General features: G+C 43.7%; 1 protein-coding gene across 1 annotated transcript in view; it reads right to left on the bottom strand.

Annotated features, from left to right (window-relative positions):
* LOC107272894 overlaps window positions 1–15647 on the bottom strand; it is a 52710-nt gene that overhangs the window by 20947 nt on the left and 16116 nt on the right. Inside the window, exons 2-3 of the mRNA XM_015750529.2 lie at window positions 3276–3484; window positions 880–1015 (exon numbers count right to left, since the gene is read on the bottom strand). Of these exons, the coding sequence (XP_015606015.1) occupies window positions 880–1015; window positions 3276–3484 (345 nt within the window). The remainder of the gene's footprint in view (window positions 1–879; window positions 1016–3275; window positions 3485–15647) is intronic.

Below are 15647 nucleotides of genomic sequence, written 5' to 3'. Positions count from 1 at the left end.
CCCCTTCTACCCCAGTCCAACCCTCCTCATCCTATACGCTATGAACGATTCGAAGAATACTCAGTTGGCTTCCGTAAGACTCCAGAATATTTTCAGGTTTCTCGCTGTATTATCGTAAAATATGAAATTCATATCCCACCCTCTGCGGTTAGTAACTTCGGCGCCGTATAAATCCATTCTCTACCCCCTGACCCTCCTACCCGCGTCACTAATAAAAACTAGCGATATCTGTCGATAGAGATAGTCCAGGGGAGAGGGGGGGTGAAAGGGTGGGGGTATAGGGTCGCATGACTGTAAATTCGAAATATATGCTCGGAATACGACACCGAGAGAATTCCAAATTCGCGAAATGGTCCTGTGTGCGATGAATAAGTGCGAGTTGGATATTCGTTCTGCTTCTGGGCTATGGGGTAGCCACGTGTATCCCTGTGTAAGGGATATAAGGGAAGGATGCAGGACCACCGTCATTTTTGCCTACCAAGCCTCGTTAAAAAAGACTCAAACTTTTACTATACATGTATATTGGCCACGGAGTCAGATTCACGCGGCGAAAAATTTGTCTGTCACACCTGATTCACTGGACGAGGAGCACGTGCGGCACCTTTCATCGATTAGCAGTGGCAACCCTGGGATCCTGGTGAGTTTGGGATTGAGCCATCGCGATTGACCAGCGGAAAATATCGTTCGACCTTTCCGAAAATATAAACGAGCTCCACGTGGGCTCCCTATAATACCCTAAAAGAAGTGTTCTATGTCGAAATGCATATTTAGATTCAAAATATGCTTACTAGCCTATACGGTCTACGTATCTCCGGTCTCTTGAGATCTCTGAAAAGCATAACGTATCGTACCGTATCATGCTGTGTTTCGTATACTTACATACTACCGTGAGCTTCTTTGAGACAAAGGCTGTGGAGAAGGTGGGTGCCTCCACGGTAACTTCGCAGCTGAAGTTTCCGGATAGGCCGAAGTCAACGTTGCAAATTGTAACTTGGCTCTCGTTGGAGTTCATCAGCTGAAAATAAAAATAAATTGCAGGACCTATGAAATTTTCATATGGCTGTAAAAGAGTGACTCGAAAGAAACGTTGAGCCGTGTGAACGTCAAGAACAGAAGAAACGAGTAGTATGGAGAAAATAAAGACGTAGAGACGAAGAAGCTAAAAATGAGCTAGTGGAGATTCTAAAGGATGAGCTGAGTGATTCGAGTTCACTTTGCTCGAGCGTGACGGAAACCTTAAAGAGTCGTGAGAGGGCGCGGAGTAGAAAAGAAGAGGGGTCAGATTCCAAGGGAAATTCAGGGCGGTCCCTTTTCTTTTCTCGCTTGGAAATATCGTTTCTCGCTCGATTGCTGATGCCGTCGCTCCAATATTTCTTTATGGAAAATTGTTAATCCTTAAAATTTTTCAAGAATTCGTCAAACTCGACTGGCAAACGTTACGTCACGCATCAATAAGCTTTTTCTTTCTTTCTTTTACTTCACAATCCACCTCCAGATTTTCAAATGATATACACGTCGAGGTATTCATCAATATTCTTTTTTTATCTCTCTCTCTCTCTCTCTCTCTCTCTCTCTCTCTCTCTCTCTCTCTTGCCACGTGACTTTGCAGCGGCTAGATTCACTGAAGCGTGCAGATGGTAACGCAAGACACCATCAAAGTAAATTGAAGCTTCGGATTAAAGGATTAAGTGACGGAGGAAGGTCAATTGAAAACGGTATAAAGAGGAATATGCATAATTAGAGGACTTTTAATAAAATAAAGGAGCGCCATTACGAGGACTGTGAGGGGGCGGCGGGAGGAAGGAGGAGAGGAAGAAGTGGTCGCGTTTCAGGAAAGGAAAGGAGAACAAGTGGTTAAGAGGTCAGACAGAGAGGACTGACGCTGAAACAGCGCATGAAAGGAAAAGAGAGCTAACGGAATCACTCTAATTAATCAAATCCCGGTAGGTATCACAAATTGGTTTCTCTTCGTTTTTCTGCTTTTGCTTTTCCTGCTGCTTCCTATGTAATCACTGTACAAGTCTATGCAGGATAGAAATAAACTGTCGGGATCGAAGGTAAAAAAAGGATCGGAACGGTCTTGGGAGTAGCCTTAATAATCCGTAGTTTCCCACGAAAAAAAGGGTCCCGTTTGTTTTATCAGAAAATGCTCTATTTATCCCGGACGAGCGGTTGCGTAAATGCTGAATGCAATAAACGTTACACAATGTCGGGTTCACAGGTCGTTCGTTCGACCTCAAAGCATTGACACGTTTCATTTTGACGCTTTGCATCTACAGTGCATATTCCAGCGCCTGGGACACTCCCGGGCAAATTGCATATAAAATTACTTTCAACGAGGATGAAAGGAGTAGACTGCAATAGTGATATTTAGTCAGATGCATTTTACCTGAAGGTAATTGGCAATGCGGCTATATGTATAGGCGCATTCATTTCGCGCAATCGCAGCTTTACAAGGTGTTGAATTAATTTGTATTTTTTTATATATCTCTGACGCATCTTCACGCTCTGGTATACTGCCTTTATGTATTACATAGTGCATTTTCCTATGATGTACCAGTTATCGCACGATGCGTTCCTGCCGGGGGTGGTGGAAGGATGAAATTCTCACGTTACATTGGATCTTCGAGGTGATCATGTTATACCTATGCTAAGCACACGTGCTGTACTTACTGCAGCTACTGCATTATGTATGATATATATATATATACATATATGATCATCTAAGGTTTATATGTATAAGTACTTACGTTATTGGGGTATCTACGAAGATAACCTTAATTTGCCTAGTCTTTTAGTTAACGGGCAAGAGCTAAGGGTAAGATGGCGACGTTGGAGTTTTCGTGGGAAATCGGCAGAGGTTGGGCGTATCGATTCGACGATTTTATTCAGAAACAAATGAAATTCTGAGAGTCCCGACGGAGAGCCCTTGAAAATGGGCAGGTTCGTTTTCCGATTCGTACCTACCTATGGTATACAGTTTTTTAGCTGACCCTTTCAAATAAGGGTATCGTGCATACATTTTCACGTAAATGGGAAAATCCAGAGTCCCGAGAGAGATCGGTAAATTTCTCTCGGTTCTATTTACGATATTTTCACTTCATAGTTTCGAGGCTCTCATCCTGAACTTTATGGGGGTTATAATTCTCAGGGTGCACGAATTGAAGGTAAAATAAGGAACGATGGAATTGGAACAAGTGGTAAAGTACCAAAGGGATTATAGAAACCGACAGTCCTCTGGAAGAACGAGTAAAGTTCGTTGTTTGGGTACTTACGTCAATGTCGATCCCGGAAATGTTGAAGATCTTGGTAGGCGGAAACTCGCTCGGTGAGAATCGGTAAAACTCGTGCTTTCCGCGGTACCACTTGACAGAGTAAAGGGGTCGCTTCTCCACATCATAATAGCACCGTACGATCACCTCGTGACCACGTTGAACAACCTCTGGAACCACTTCCAACCTGACGTCCCGCAGGCAGCTTGCACCTTTGAAAATGAGAACAGGAACGGCGCATTATGTCTAGTGTGCATCATTAGTCCGCTTTTACTCGGCGAAGTGGAGGCTGCACACGTAAGCGGGAAATAGCAATTTCAGCAAATGACAATCCCTCTGCAATTCCTACCCAGTTTTATATTTCCTCCCCGAAAACCTTCGACGCTCTTCTTTCAGCCTTCTGTCGCCGGCCCATTCTCCCTCTGCGTGCCAATACATCTCCCAGCCTTCAGATTATTGACTCTTCTGCATTGACATGGCTTATTAAGCCCCAAGGCTGGCACTTCCAATTCGTATTCGCGTTCGCAAGATCCGAGGCTCAAATGACGAATGATCCTTCCGACAGATTAAACGGAACGAGGTCGGCAGGCCGATACGTATCTTTCGGAGAAAATTCTTATGGGAGAATTACGTTACTATTTTCAGTTAGCCAACAGAGTGTCCTGTTCTCCTATACGGGGTGACCATCAAGTCTGCATCTTGAATTCCAGTACCGATATTAAATTACATTCCAGGGAATAGACGATTATTCCTCGTATTTCCTAACGATACTGGATATACATTTTCAGGGAAATCACGGGTATTAAACTTTGTCTACACGGCTTGCAGAGACACTGAAGCGAGCGAAAGAGAGAGAGAGAGAGAGAGAGAGAGAGAGACAGTTTTATATATACAGAAGAGAGAAAAGCCGGTGCTCATAGAGGACGAGGGAAAAACGAAGTATTTTGATCCGTAGGAGAGAGCAAAGTTGAAGGAGACCTCCACCTCCTCTCCGTACCTTCCCTCACCGCAATTCTCCTCCTTTCATGCCGAATTGAAAGCAATCCGTGAAAATGTAGGTACATTCCAAACTTTGAGTTTTCCACGTAACTTTGGGACTCGTGCTCCTATCTGGCTTGTATATTGCTCTGATACACAGCCAGTTTGTGTCTGTTGCGTGGTAAGAGATAGGGTTGCCAGGTGAATACGTACCTGCTCCGTTTCCTTTACCTTGGAGCCTCTTTTTCTCTCTTCTCTACGTGTATGGTAACGGCAAAGCACGATATTCTGCCACGTGAAAAGACTAATTAGCCGAACAAAAATGAGGCGTCTCCGGTGTCTCGCTTTCACGTGGAAAAGGTATTTTATGCTTCTGTGACTCTTTAAGGCAAAATCATGGAGCTTTGTCTCAACCACTTCGTATACTAATATTAACAAACCAATTAACTTCGTCTTTGCTTTTTATTTCAAGGAACAAAGAGACTTCAGCACGGAAAAGACTCTGATATTGATATTAATTTAGCCTGAGTGTACTTTCGGCATTTTAGCAAAAAAAAAAGAAAAATTGAAAAATATATCAGAAAAATAAATTGTACGTGTCACCGAAAAATATTATCTTCAACAATATTTATGATCGTTTATTATATTTTTGTTTCTTCATCTGTTTATGAGATTCCATCGTTTCTTTCACCGCTTGACGCATGTCTGAATCGTGAGCCATGATTGATGTTCATGTCGCAGGACGTGAAATGAACTAAGCTCGGAGCACTACCTATGTAAATGACATGAATTATACGTGCCGAATTACGTTGTCGGGTTAACGGAGAAAAACTTTCACGAGTTGGACCACAAAGAATCATTAAAGTAATGACTGTTGACGAGTTTGTTTAATGTGAAGTAAAAATGGTGCCATTGGGTGGAAAACACGTGGGGCCACGTTACCATGAATAACGTCGATAACGTTATACACCAACATGTAGAGCGCAGCACGCGTAACGATAAGGTAGCAAACTTTTGTATACGACTATACCGATATTAAGGGGATAAATGAAAATCGATTAATCTCACAGACAGAAACGAATGATTGTACATTGAATGTATGTCAAAGTTGGATCTATCGATGTCCGCGAAAACGATTGAATCTATTACCAAAATAAATAATCATAACTGTAATTGGAAATTAAGCCGGAGTTATCAGAAGTCCCGTTATCGAACTGTTCAAAGTTCAACAAAACTAGACATAGTTACAAATAATAATTAAACTCGACCAGTCTCTAACATTGACATTTGTATATCCAATTGAAAATACCTTATCGGTATGTCAATGACGTTTTACCCGAAGATGCACGAAATTAGACTGACCCAAAAATTTGAATTTTCAAATTTGAATATTATCCCTGAAAGTCTTCGCACTTACGTTAATTGTCAAATTACTTAAAAGCGTTAAAATAAACATTAAAAATACTACACCAGCAGTACAGCCAATTTAACAAAGAGTATAGACTACAGTGTATACCGAGCCATTAGACTGGTCTATGTTTCACGAGAATCGCACCTGCCAATGTCTCTGGGGAATGATAGGGCGCATTCCTCCTTTTACGAAGGTATACCCACTGAATTAGAAGGCATGGGAATGAGTTTGGAAAAAGTACCGAATAAATTGCCAATTCGAATGTTCCGGTATCGCATTAAGGATTCGCAAAGTATTTCGCACTGTCTGTCGTAGTTTATTGTCGAACCTCGTAAAAAAAAAAAAGAGGAAACTGAAGGACTCCGTAGTAGTAGCATCCCGGTGACAGTAACGTGTATCGTGGACCGGGCAACAAACAAATTTAGCATCGAAAACGTATATCCAACGTCTGAAAGCGGTATTGTCGTCCAAGAGATCCGTGTGCTCGGAGCACAAAAGAATATCTGAGTTATTACACGAACTTTGCCAATTCGCTTTGCGAATGCTTCTTCTTCTTCGTTTGCTTTTCCATTTTCCTTTTCCTCTTCGATCCACCGCCCCCCGCTTATTCCCTCGTCATGGTTTTCCTAATTTCGCACAATTCGCATTACTATTATCCCATAGCGCAACGTTACCGAGAACCCCCCAGGTATCCAGCCCTTGCGGATGCATATGACATTTGACGTCCAATAAAAGCGCATTGGCATGGGCGTCTGTCGTATCGTGGAGTCTTGATTTCATGCCGGGGACAATGTACGTGATCTCTGCGAGATCTGAAAAAACTCGTTTCCCGATCATGTAGACGGAAGGCATGTCAGGGAATTTACGAGCTTAAAAGTTTCCTGTTTCCGTAACCAGTAACGACTCGCCTCTCTATTTCTCATTCCCCGTCGCTTCCGAATAAACAAATTCCTTTTTTCTCCACGTCTTCCCGTCTTCACCATCGTTTCACGAAGATCTCTCTCTGACGCTCACTCGACTGCCACTCCGATGAAATGGGAACGCTAATGAAACTGTGACGCAGCCGTGCAAAGCCTCGAGCGTTTTAACGACTGAAGGGACAACAGAGACTTTTATCAACGCTCCCTGAAAGTCCTATCATAATTAAAGTACTCATCGAGGCGCGTATATCCCTTTATTTGTAACTTAATGATCCTTCGAATCCATATACATTTGGTAATACGCGCATCGCTACACGTGTACCGAACGAGAGGTCTGGTCGAAATAGGGTATCAGCCCATAGGCGTAAAAGGATAATAGGCCGTGCGATAGCTTGTAAAAATCCCATCAGGTTAATACCAGCAGAACGTGGCGATGCGAAAAGGGGAACGAGTGCCGTGAAAATGCAATTGCGAACAAATTTGACAATTTACGATTATTAAAAATGTAGCGTAGTCCACGTGATAACAGTTTGGTAATGGTGATTATGGGAAAATTTCGCGTAAGTGACGTCACGGGATATAAGCTAGAGAAATCGCGATGATATTACGAAATATTATCTTGAGAAAGGAAAAAGGTCAGTAAAGCAGAGAAAAGGTGAAAGGGAGCTAAATGAATGGAACAAAGTATTTGAAAGACAGGAAGGAAAGGAACGCTGATAACGCTGTCTCTGCGAAGAGGCACGATAACGGCATATACCATGTAACAAATGGAAGATGAAATTCGGACAAAGGACAGAATAAATATAGGGGGAGGATAACAAAAAAAAAAAAAATGAAAATAGGCATGTGACTACGCGAGTCAGTTGATACTCGTTACATTCAGCAGTAGCGTTTGTGATAACAAAAAAGGGATATATTTCAGTGGCGTACAGCGCAGGGCATTGTGCATTCGGTGCATGAAGTTTAATGAGGCCCGTAGCGCTCGCACGTCTCTGAAAAATGCCAACAGGCCATTTATTTTTACGTATATTTTTTCCCATTAACGCCCATAGAAACGTCGGCACAGTCACTAAGCCTTGAATTAAAGTTCGCGCAGAGTTGATCGCGCCGTTCGATCTTACGAAGGAACGAAAGTTGAGGTTACCTCCGCGATATAGAAAAACCCCATTAATTTCACGTACAGCAAGAAGTGCAATACACAGTATTACCGTTTGCTATGCTAAAATGGCAATCATCGAGGCAAGGCCCCTCACTGAGAATCTGAACAGAAGCCGTTCGCGGAATTCTCTTACTCCGGCGTTCCCAATTGAATAAACAACAAAAAGGAACGGCATTACTCCGAATTCAACCGTGGTCTAATAAATATAACCAATAAAGTAAAAAACGAGTGCCCCTAGACACTCTACCCATGTAACTGGAACGGATCTAATCGAACGGATTTAATATTATAAAATAGAGAATCCATTATAATATTATTATTATTATTATTGTGCATCAAGTATACTCAGCTTGCCTATTAAATGAGCCAATCCGTACTTATAATTACGACATACGGCACTTGAAATAAGGACCCTTTAGCTGAAAACAAGTCGATAAATTTCTTCGCCTGAAAAGTGCTCGATCAAACCACTTATTCGATTCTGCACTCGACAGATTTATACGAACGAATATATTGCTCATTTCGTGCTACTTCCTTCGATACGACACTCCAATTCCTACAACGAGCGGATTTGAAGGCTTCCTTGAAAAAGTCTTAGGTTGGTAAGAATCTGAACGTTATATATATATATATATATATATATAGAGAGAGAGAGAGAGAGAGAGCATCTTGAGCCTCTGAGATCTAGATTCATTTTATTGCAATCTTATCAGTAGCGATGCGCAGTGACGTCACTCGGACTCTGACTTTTCTTAGGATAATCAAAGATTTTATCATCGCCATAAGGTACAATGTCGTAACCACCCTTGCTGACGATATAGTCTCCTTTCACGTCCCTGAATCAGCTGTGTATCTCGGATTTTACTCTGGAGTCCTTCGGGATGCACTTGCATAACGAAACTTAATCCCCAAGAGTAAGTTTATTAAAGTCAGACCAATGCCGAGAACTCTATACATAGATACACTCAATGCCAAGGGGAAGAGGTGGGCGATAGAGGTAGCTGTCAAATGGAGGGGGAGGGGGGACAAACGAATTATCCTACAGGAGGTCAGGACTTTGGCTACTAGTTTTTGCTTTTAAACTGCGAGAAACTCTTGCATTTTCTTATGACCAGCGAACTAGAAAAGCAATAGTTTTCCGAGCTTTTGTTCGTTCTCCATACAGGTTCCGTGTGTCGTCGGAAATGCACAGAGGTAAGAGACGGGACATCACATCCTCGTATAAAGTCGTCATGACGACCGAAATGATGCGCTCTCTGTATACACATTTTTTATTTCGATTCCCTTTTACAGGCATTTCGTATTCCGTGAAGTAGTTTGCACTTTGAGTTTGCAATTTCATGCAGCGTCATACGTGCATTTGATGGACGCTAAAATTGTTTTCTTTTTTAAAGTTATACGAAACAAGCGAAAGAGATGTAACAATGGGAAATGGGTGTATATAGACATATATGTATAAAGAGACAATAGAAATCACGTGGCGATATTCCTTGCACAATGACGTACACGAAACTCAACTACAGGAGCGTAACGACGAATCAGCGATAAATCCTGTAGGTATACGATACATTTGGTGAGAAATACTTGAAGGGGGAGACGAAAGGAAAAGTATCGAGAGGACGGCGATGCTCCAGGAGAGATAGTGTTATTTTCCAAAGGTCAGAGCATGCCATTACATAGGATGGGCGACAAAAACCCAAAAGTTTCGCGATTAGAGCTCGAAGTACTTGAGAGTACCGTTAGACTATCCCAAAAGTTGGCCGCTCGATATAATAAGTTTGATAAAGTGTCGGTAGTCGGTAGGAGAGTGAGGCTGTTCGTCAACGAAAGGGACGGTGTCGGTGTTTTATTAATAGTTTCCTAGGGTTATCGTGATCCCGCGTAGAAGAGGTGAAGAGAGACGTAAGTAGATGGGGAGGAGAAGGAAGCAGAGCGAGGGCGCGGGGATAGCGGAAGTGGAAGGCGACCGGAAGAAGATGCTGAAAGGAAGAAAGAAAATAAAGGGTGGGGGGGGGTGGAAAAGAGATGATTTCTTTTTAGACGAGATCGTACGCCAACTTTCCGGATAGACGCTAAAACTCGAATTGTTTGTAACGAGGTCGGTAATACCAAGAGGGATGAGAAACTGGAATCCTGGTATGGACTCTTGCCGGCGCCAAGCGCCCAAAGGAACTCGGGCTAACATGGGAAACGGCTCTTCGTACGTTGGCCAATGAGACTGAGAAGAAATATTCTACATTCTTTATATCCGCCCTGGAGACAATACGTGCAACCCGCCTCCCGGCCTTCCCACCTTCCCACTCGAGATCACCAGGAATTTGGCTTTAATTTCCTACTGAAGATTCTAAACTGGTACATGCTCCTAGCAGTGCAAGCATACGGCGGGCAGTGCGATTGCAATAATTCATAAAATCCGGCAACTACGTTCCGGGCTGATTTTACATGGGACTTCAGATATACCGAACGTACTGCCGATCGTCGCAGATTGCCTGTTCGGATTGAGCTCCGGGATGGTAAAGGTACACTCGAACCGAATGAAAAGTGTGATGAACAATTTCCGTGGTTTCGCAAGTTTAACTGGCTGGCTCGAATTAAAACAGCGGAAAAGGGTAAACAAAATAACAGTTGAATTGCGCAATTCTCTCTCCATGCAAACAGATCGGTCTACCGCATCAGCTGGATGGGCGCTTACCAGGAAGGGAGTTACACATAGAGAGAATCGATACACGGCCAAAGAGATACCTGAATAGTGATGCAGAGAGGCAATGGTTGCTTTTTCTCCCTATCTCTCTCCTGCTTCTGCTCCTCTCACCATCCCTACGTCTCACTCTCTCTCTCTCTCTCTCTCTCTCACTTGTGCGCAAACGGATTGAAAATCCGTAACCCCGATTCATTCAGCTTGCTTTTTCAAGAGTGGAATATCGCTTGAATCGAACAATTTCGCCACTTGAGCATTCTTAAAGCGGAAAATGCGCGTGCATCGCTCCATATGCGGATTCACGTTTTTTTTTTAATTTAAATGCAAAACTCTCGACTGGCAAATCGGTCAACCGGTGAACCTTTCTTCTCTGCCCGACCTCCCCAACGGTTGCCACTCTCATCTCCGCTATGAGTAACAAACCCTCCTCTCCATCCTTAGCGCCCTCTTGCACGAGTGACGGAATAGTAATAGCACAGCCAGGGCAGAACTCCAACCGCTCGTGAAGGTTTCGCGTCATAGTTTCAGGAATCAAAATAGGCGAGAACACGGCTGTAGCTGACAGCTAGCGCGATAATACAATTCTATAAACAAAACAATGTAATTAACAGTCTCGCGTAAACATAAAGAGCGTCAGGGCGACGAGTGGGAGTTAAGCGCGATGTAAAATGGCAGAAACAGTGGGAAAGGGATGAAATTGTGGGCGGTTGAAGGGTCGCTCGAACGAGGCGTTAAAACGCAACGAGTGACGCTTGGATATTCCGATAAGGGGTAGAACAATGGCGTCCGAGCAGGGGATCGCGAAATTTGGCTTGATCGTATTAAACCGTGACGGAAGCCACGCCGTCTCTATTTATTGGTATCCTCCGTGGATCATTTTTCGTCTTCGCCTTGTCTCCGGGAGGCAAGTGCCTCGAGCCTGGGTAATCGAGTTTATCCACACGAATGAAATTTTGGCAAGGACTTTAGATCGTCACATTCAGCCCTCCCGAGTAAATTTACAAGTACGTCGGCGTTGGGGCGCGGCGAGAACTCAACGGAAGTCACGAGTCAGTCGAGGGACGCGGTTAAAATATTATTCCTTTAATTACTTTAATTTTTGCTATACCCTGCTACTGTAATTGTTACTGCGGGGGGCAAGTGTTACTCGCTGCTGCCACCTATTACCTCCTGTCGCCAGCCATTGTGAGTACAGCCGGTATTATTACTCCCGCTAACCTGTCGCCGCGACAAGACTCGAGAAATTCTCTGGCTGAATTTAAAGGTCGTTATGTTTTCTGAAACTCGTTCCCCTCGCGTGCACGTAGAGCGCCGTCGAGAGCATCAATTTACGGCACAGTGCGGCTTCCCGAGAGCCATTTTCAGGAGGAGCTTCTCCTCCTTACGACAATTCAGTCGCTCGATCGGAGTTCATCTCGCGGCGGCAGAGCGACGGAGGGATATAGTGCGCTGAGGTCCCTGCTGAAGGTAGAGAGCAACCGCGTGAGAGCGCGAGAGCGTGAGAGCGAGAGAGCGAGAGAGCGAGAGAGAGGGAAGGAGGGGGACGGCCCAGGTCGGTTCGTCAAAAAGGATAAAGAGGAACAAGAGCCTGGAAAAACAGGAGGAAACGACCAGAAGGGAGGAGAGAGAGAGGAGACAACAGTCGCGTCTCGCTTCTGGACCGAATGGGGGATGAGGAGGAAAAATAAATGCGACGAGACAAATAAATCTGAGCTCGATAGACTTTTTCACCTTCCACCCTCTGACCCCGTGGACCCCTCTCCGGAAAATCTCCGCCCTTTCCACCTACCTCGCTACTCGCCGCTATTTCGCTACCCACACCCCCGCTGATTTTTGCAAAGTTAAGCGAATTTCTGTCCGGAGTGGATACTACAGAGTTGGAACGGGAAAATTTCTAAGTGGATCCTACAGGACCGGGGGGAAAAATTCTATCTCCAAACTTCGAACACTTCGAACAACAAGTAATAATTGTTCTCCCGTTCGGCTGAAATCGGCTAACTTCGTCCAACACGAGTATATACCCTATAGTATATCCAAAGCACGATTTATTCCCGACTGTTTTCCAACGTTCCCTTGACTTCTCTACGCTCCACTCCCCGAGGACACTATATTTGGAGGGTTGTCCTATTTAAAAAAAAAAAAAAAAAAAGAAAAACCCTAATGAGACTTCTCATGCATACAGAACAACGGTAGTGACCCCTCGCCCCATATACCACCACTGACCCCGTCCCCTGGGGTAATACGAGTCTCATCACTTTAGATTCTGTTGGTACTTTTTTTTCCCAACTTCTAAATATCGCAACCATTCCGCTCTCAAGGGTTAAGATAGTTTTTATAAACTTTTTTACTGAACTCTACGTAGATCAAGTTGTTGCGGCTTGACCACGTTCCCACGTATACCTTCAGCGAGACACAGGAGGTTCTACAAACTTCCCTAGACTGCACCCCAGCGGCTAAGTATATACATACGTACACGTACCATTCAGGAGTGTTTGCATCGACAAAATACCATAATTAACTACTTCCGTAGTTGGTTCCGAGGTTCAAGCGCCCTCCCGTTAAAACTATGCCTTATTTGCTCCCGTAGACTCACCCCGAATTAGGGCTGATAACTCGGCTCGTTTGTCAACTCCTTTAAGAAATGACGCTTTGACGTTGAAAACGAGGCTCGATTTGTGCGGAACATAAGAAGCAAAAGAAGGATGGTCGGTAACTGTATCTAAAATAAATCTCACGTCGGCAAATTTACTGGAAGATAGATATAGCACGTAACGTACATCGCTGTAATTATATTTACCAAAATATAAATCCAAGATTTAGGTTATATAGTATTTCGATATATATTCGATTGGTATATATTAAATCAAACCCGATTATGACGTCGATATACTTTGTCCTTGTCAATATTATCCTATCGCTCGAGCAGACAATAATTACATGGACATTTTGGATATGCCTCGATGGATATGACGTGACGTTAATTATGTGACAGGCGTCACAATCATAATGCGTGACGGATTTCGTAATTACATTCCAATTTGAAAATTTTATCGTTATATTCCATTATTGGCAATCGCGCCTACAAGGATTAAACAAATGTCCGTATTCCCTTTACCCAGAAGAAATCGTGCACGACTTCCGAGTCAAGAAATTGTACTACTTCGTTTGGTTCGTTCGCGACGCCCGGCGTCTTTTCGCTAATAAAAGTCATTTCCCGTACTCGAAAGCCCCGACGGGCAATAAGTTTTAAACTCGGTTTATGATATTCAACAGCTCTGTTTATCAAACAATGGAAAAGCTTATAACGGAGGAGCAAAGCCAGCTAGATACGGCATACGTATATATCTATAGGTATGTCGAGCATAGATGGAACCGGATGCGAGCATCCGACACGCTATTATCAGATATGTATAATTTTCCCGTTATACGATGCATCCAGTTTGATTTCGCCCCGACGGCAAACGAGCGCGCATACCATTCGAATTTTGAGCGATCGCATCGATTTTTCCGTATTTCCACGTTGGTAATCGGAATCCAAAATTTATAAGGGTTGCCACATATTTTTCGTATTAACATAATCGGACGTGCACACCAGGACGGTATAATAATTATTGAATACTCGTTAGCTTTATAAAAATGTATAAAAACGAGAAATGGTGTAATTTCGGCGAATATCCATGAGTAATTTCGCACGAGTAAACAGCTGGGTGTTGGGCGTCGAATGCGGAGGGGAAAAATAAGAGCATACGTGGGGAAGACAAGATTGCGGAAAAATATATGTACGTAGGTATGTATGTCTGTCTGGTATACAAGACGCCCTCGTGCAACGTGAGCCTTGGGACGCCGGGCGTCTTTTTCACCATACGTGTAGTCGCAAGTACGTATAGATAGAAACGTCTTGCGGCGACGGTACGTGACCTGCAATTGGCTCAGAGGTAAAATGGCATTGTCACCTGCCAGTGCTGATCGTGTTACGGAGGCCCTATGTTACGTTCTCTAGTATTCTTACGCCAAGGGAACAGCCTGACAACTCATCCTCGAAAGTCCTGCTTGGAATATTATCAGGACAGATTTAATATTCTGGAAACGGCCGATCACACGAAATTGATAAGGGATGGGTATTCAATTTTTTCAAATTTTATTTTCAAGATCCATCGATGATGGAAGATTGAGTGAAAGGTTTAATTAATAATGACATATATATAGGTAGCACCGTATGCGATATTCATAAGGGAAACGAGGTATGTCAGCTGTAGACGTAATATTTAATTTGGAGGATAGATGGGAGAAGTGGTCCAACATGGGTCGGATGCGAGTCCTGTTAATATTAATTTCTACCCGGGAAGCGAAGAGGGAGACGGAATAAGATGCTTTCGTCATTCGCCATGATAAAGTGCGAGCTATGCCAGGACGAGAGTTCGCGGTCGATTTCATCGTGTGATTTACGGGCGGCATAACTACTAGCATATTCATATAATCTTCTTAATGCTAATGTCCATAAGTTTTCTCGAACGGGGCGCCCCCTCGATGTATGCCCAGCCCCGACGCCTGCTACCGGGCACTCGTCGTCCGTCGTCCGCACCTTTTGCTATAAAGGAAATAAGCCCCACGAGTGGAATTTCGAGCTCGTCGACATTATTGCTTTATACGCACAAGTTTACTTATCCCACAATAGGCCGACCGAGTTATTTATACATTCCGACCATATGTGCCCATACGGGCCGTATGTTTGACCCTTTGAAGATACAAACCTCAGAGACACGTCAAACAAACACTTAGACCTTAGCCCTATGAACCGGGTACAATATTGTCACAGCCCCTAGAGAGTTTTCAGAGGATGACAGCCGTTTAAAGGGCAACGTGTTACCATACCCACTTCCACTTCGACTTCCACTTCCACTTACGACTCCACTTATATATTTCAACCCGCTCCCATCGTGAAATACGGCACGCATGACCCCGCCCCCCCAAACCCCCCCGGACTCTTTTCCTTAACGTTTTCCAAATTTTCTTTTTTTTTTACCTACTTTCTCCCTACCCTTTCCTTCTTTCAAATTTCTCTTTAGCACATTGCGTATTCCTCCATGGTATTACATCATTGCGAAGTACCTATATCACGATTCCCAAATCGCATGGGAGACGTTTACTTCGGGGAAAGGGCCAGGTCGTTATTACACTGAAACCCAGCCAATCCCCCCCCCCCCCCCCG

This window comes from Cephus cinctus, unplaced genomic scaffold (genome assembly GCF_000341935.2).
Source record: "Cephus cinctus unplaced genomic scaffold, Ccin1 Ccin1_scaffold1310, whole genome shotgun sequence".
NCBI classification, from domain to species: domain Eukaryota; kingdom Metazoa; phylum Arthropoda; class Insecta; order Hymenoptera; family Cephidae; genus Cephus; species Cephus cinctus.
Note: the sequence above shows the minus strand (reverse complement) of the source record. Positions and strands in the feature narration are given on the sequence as shown.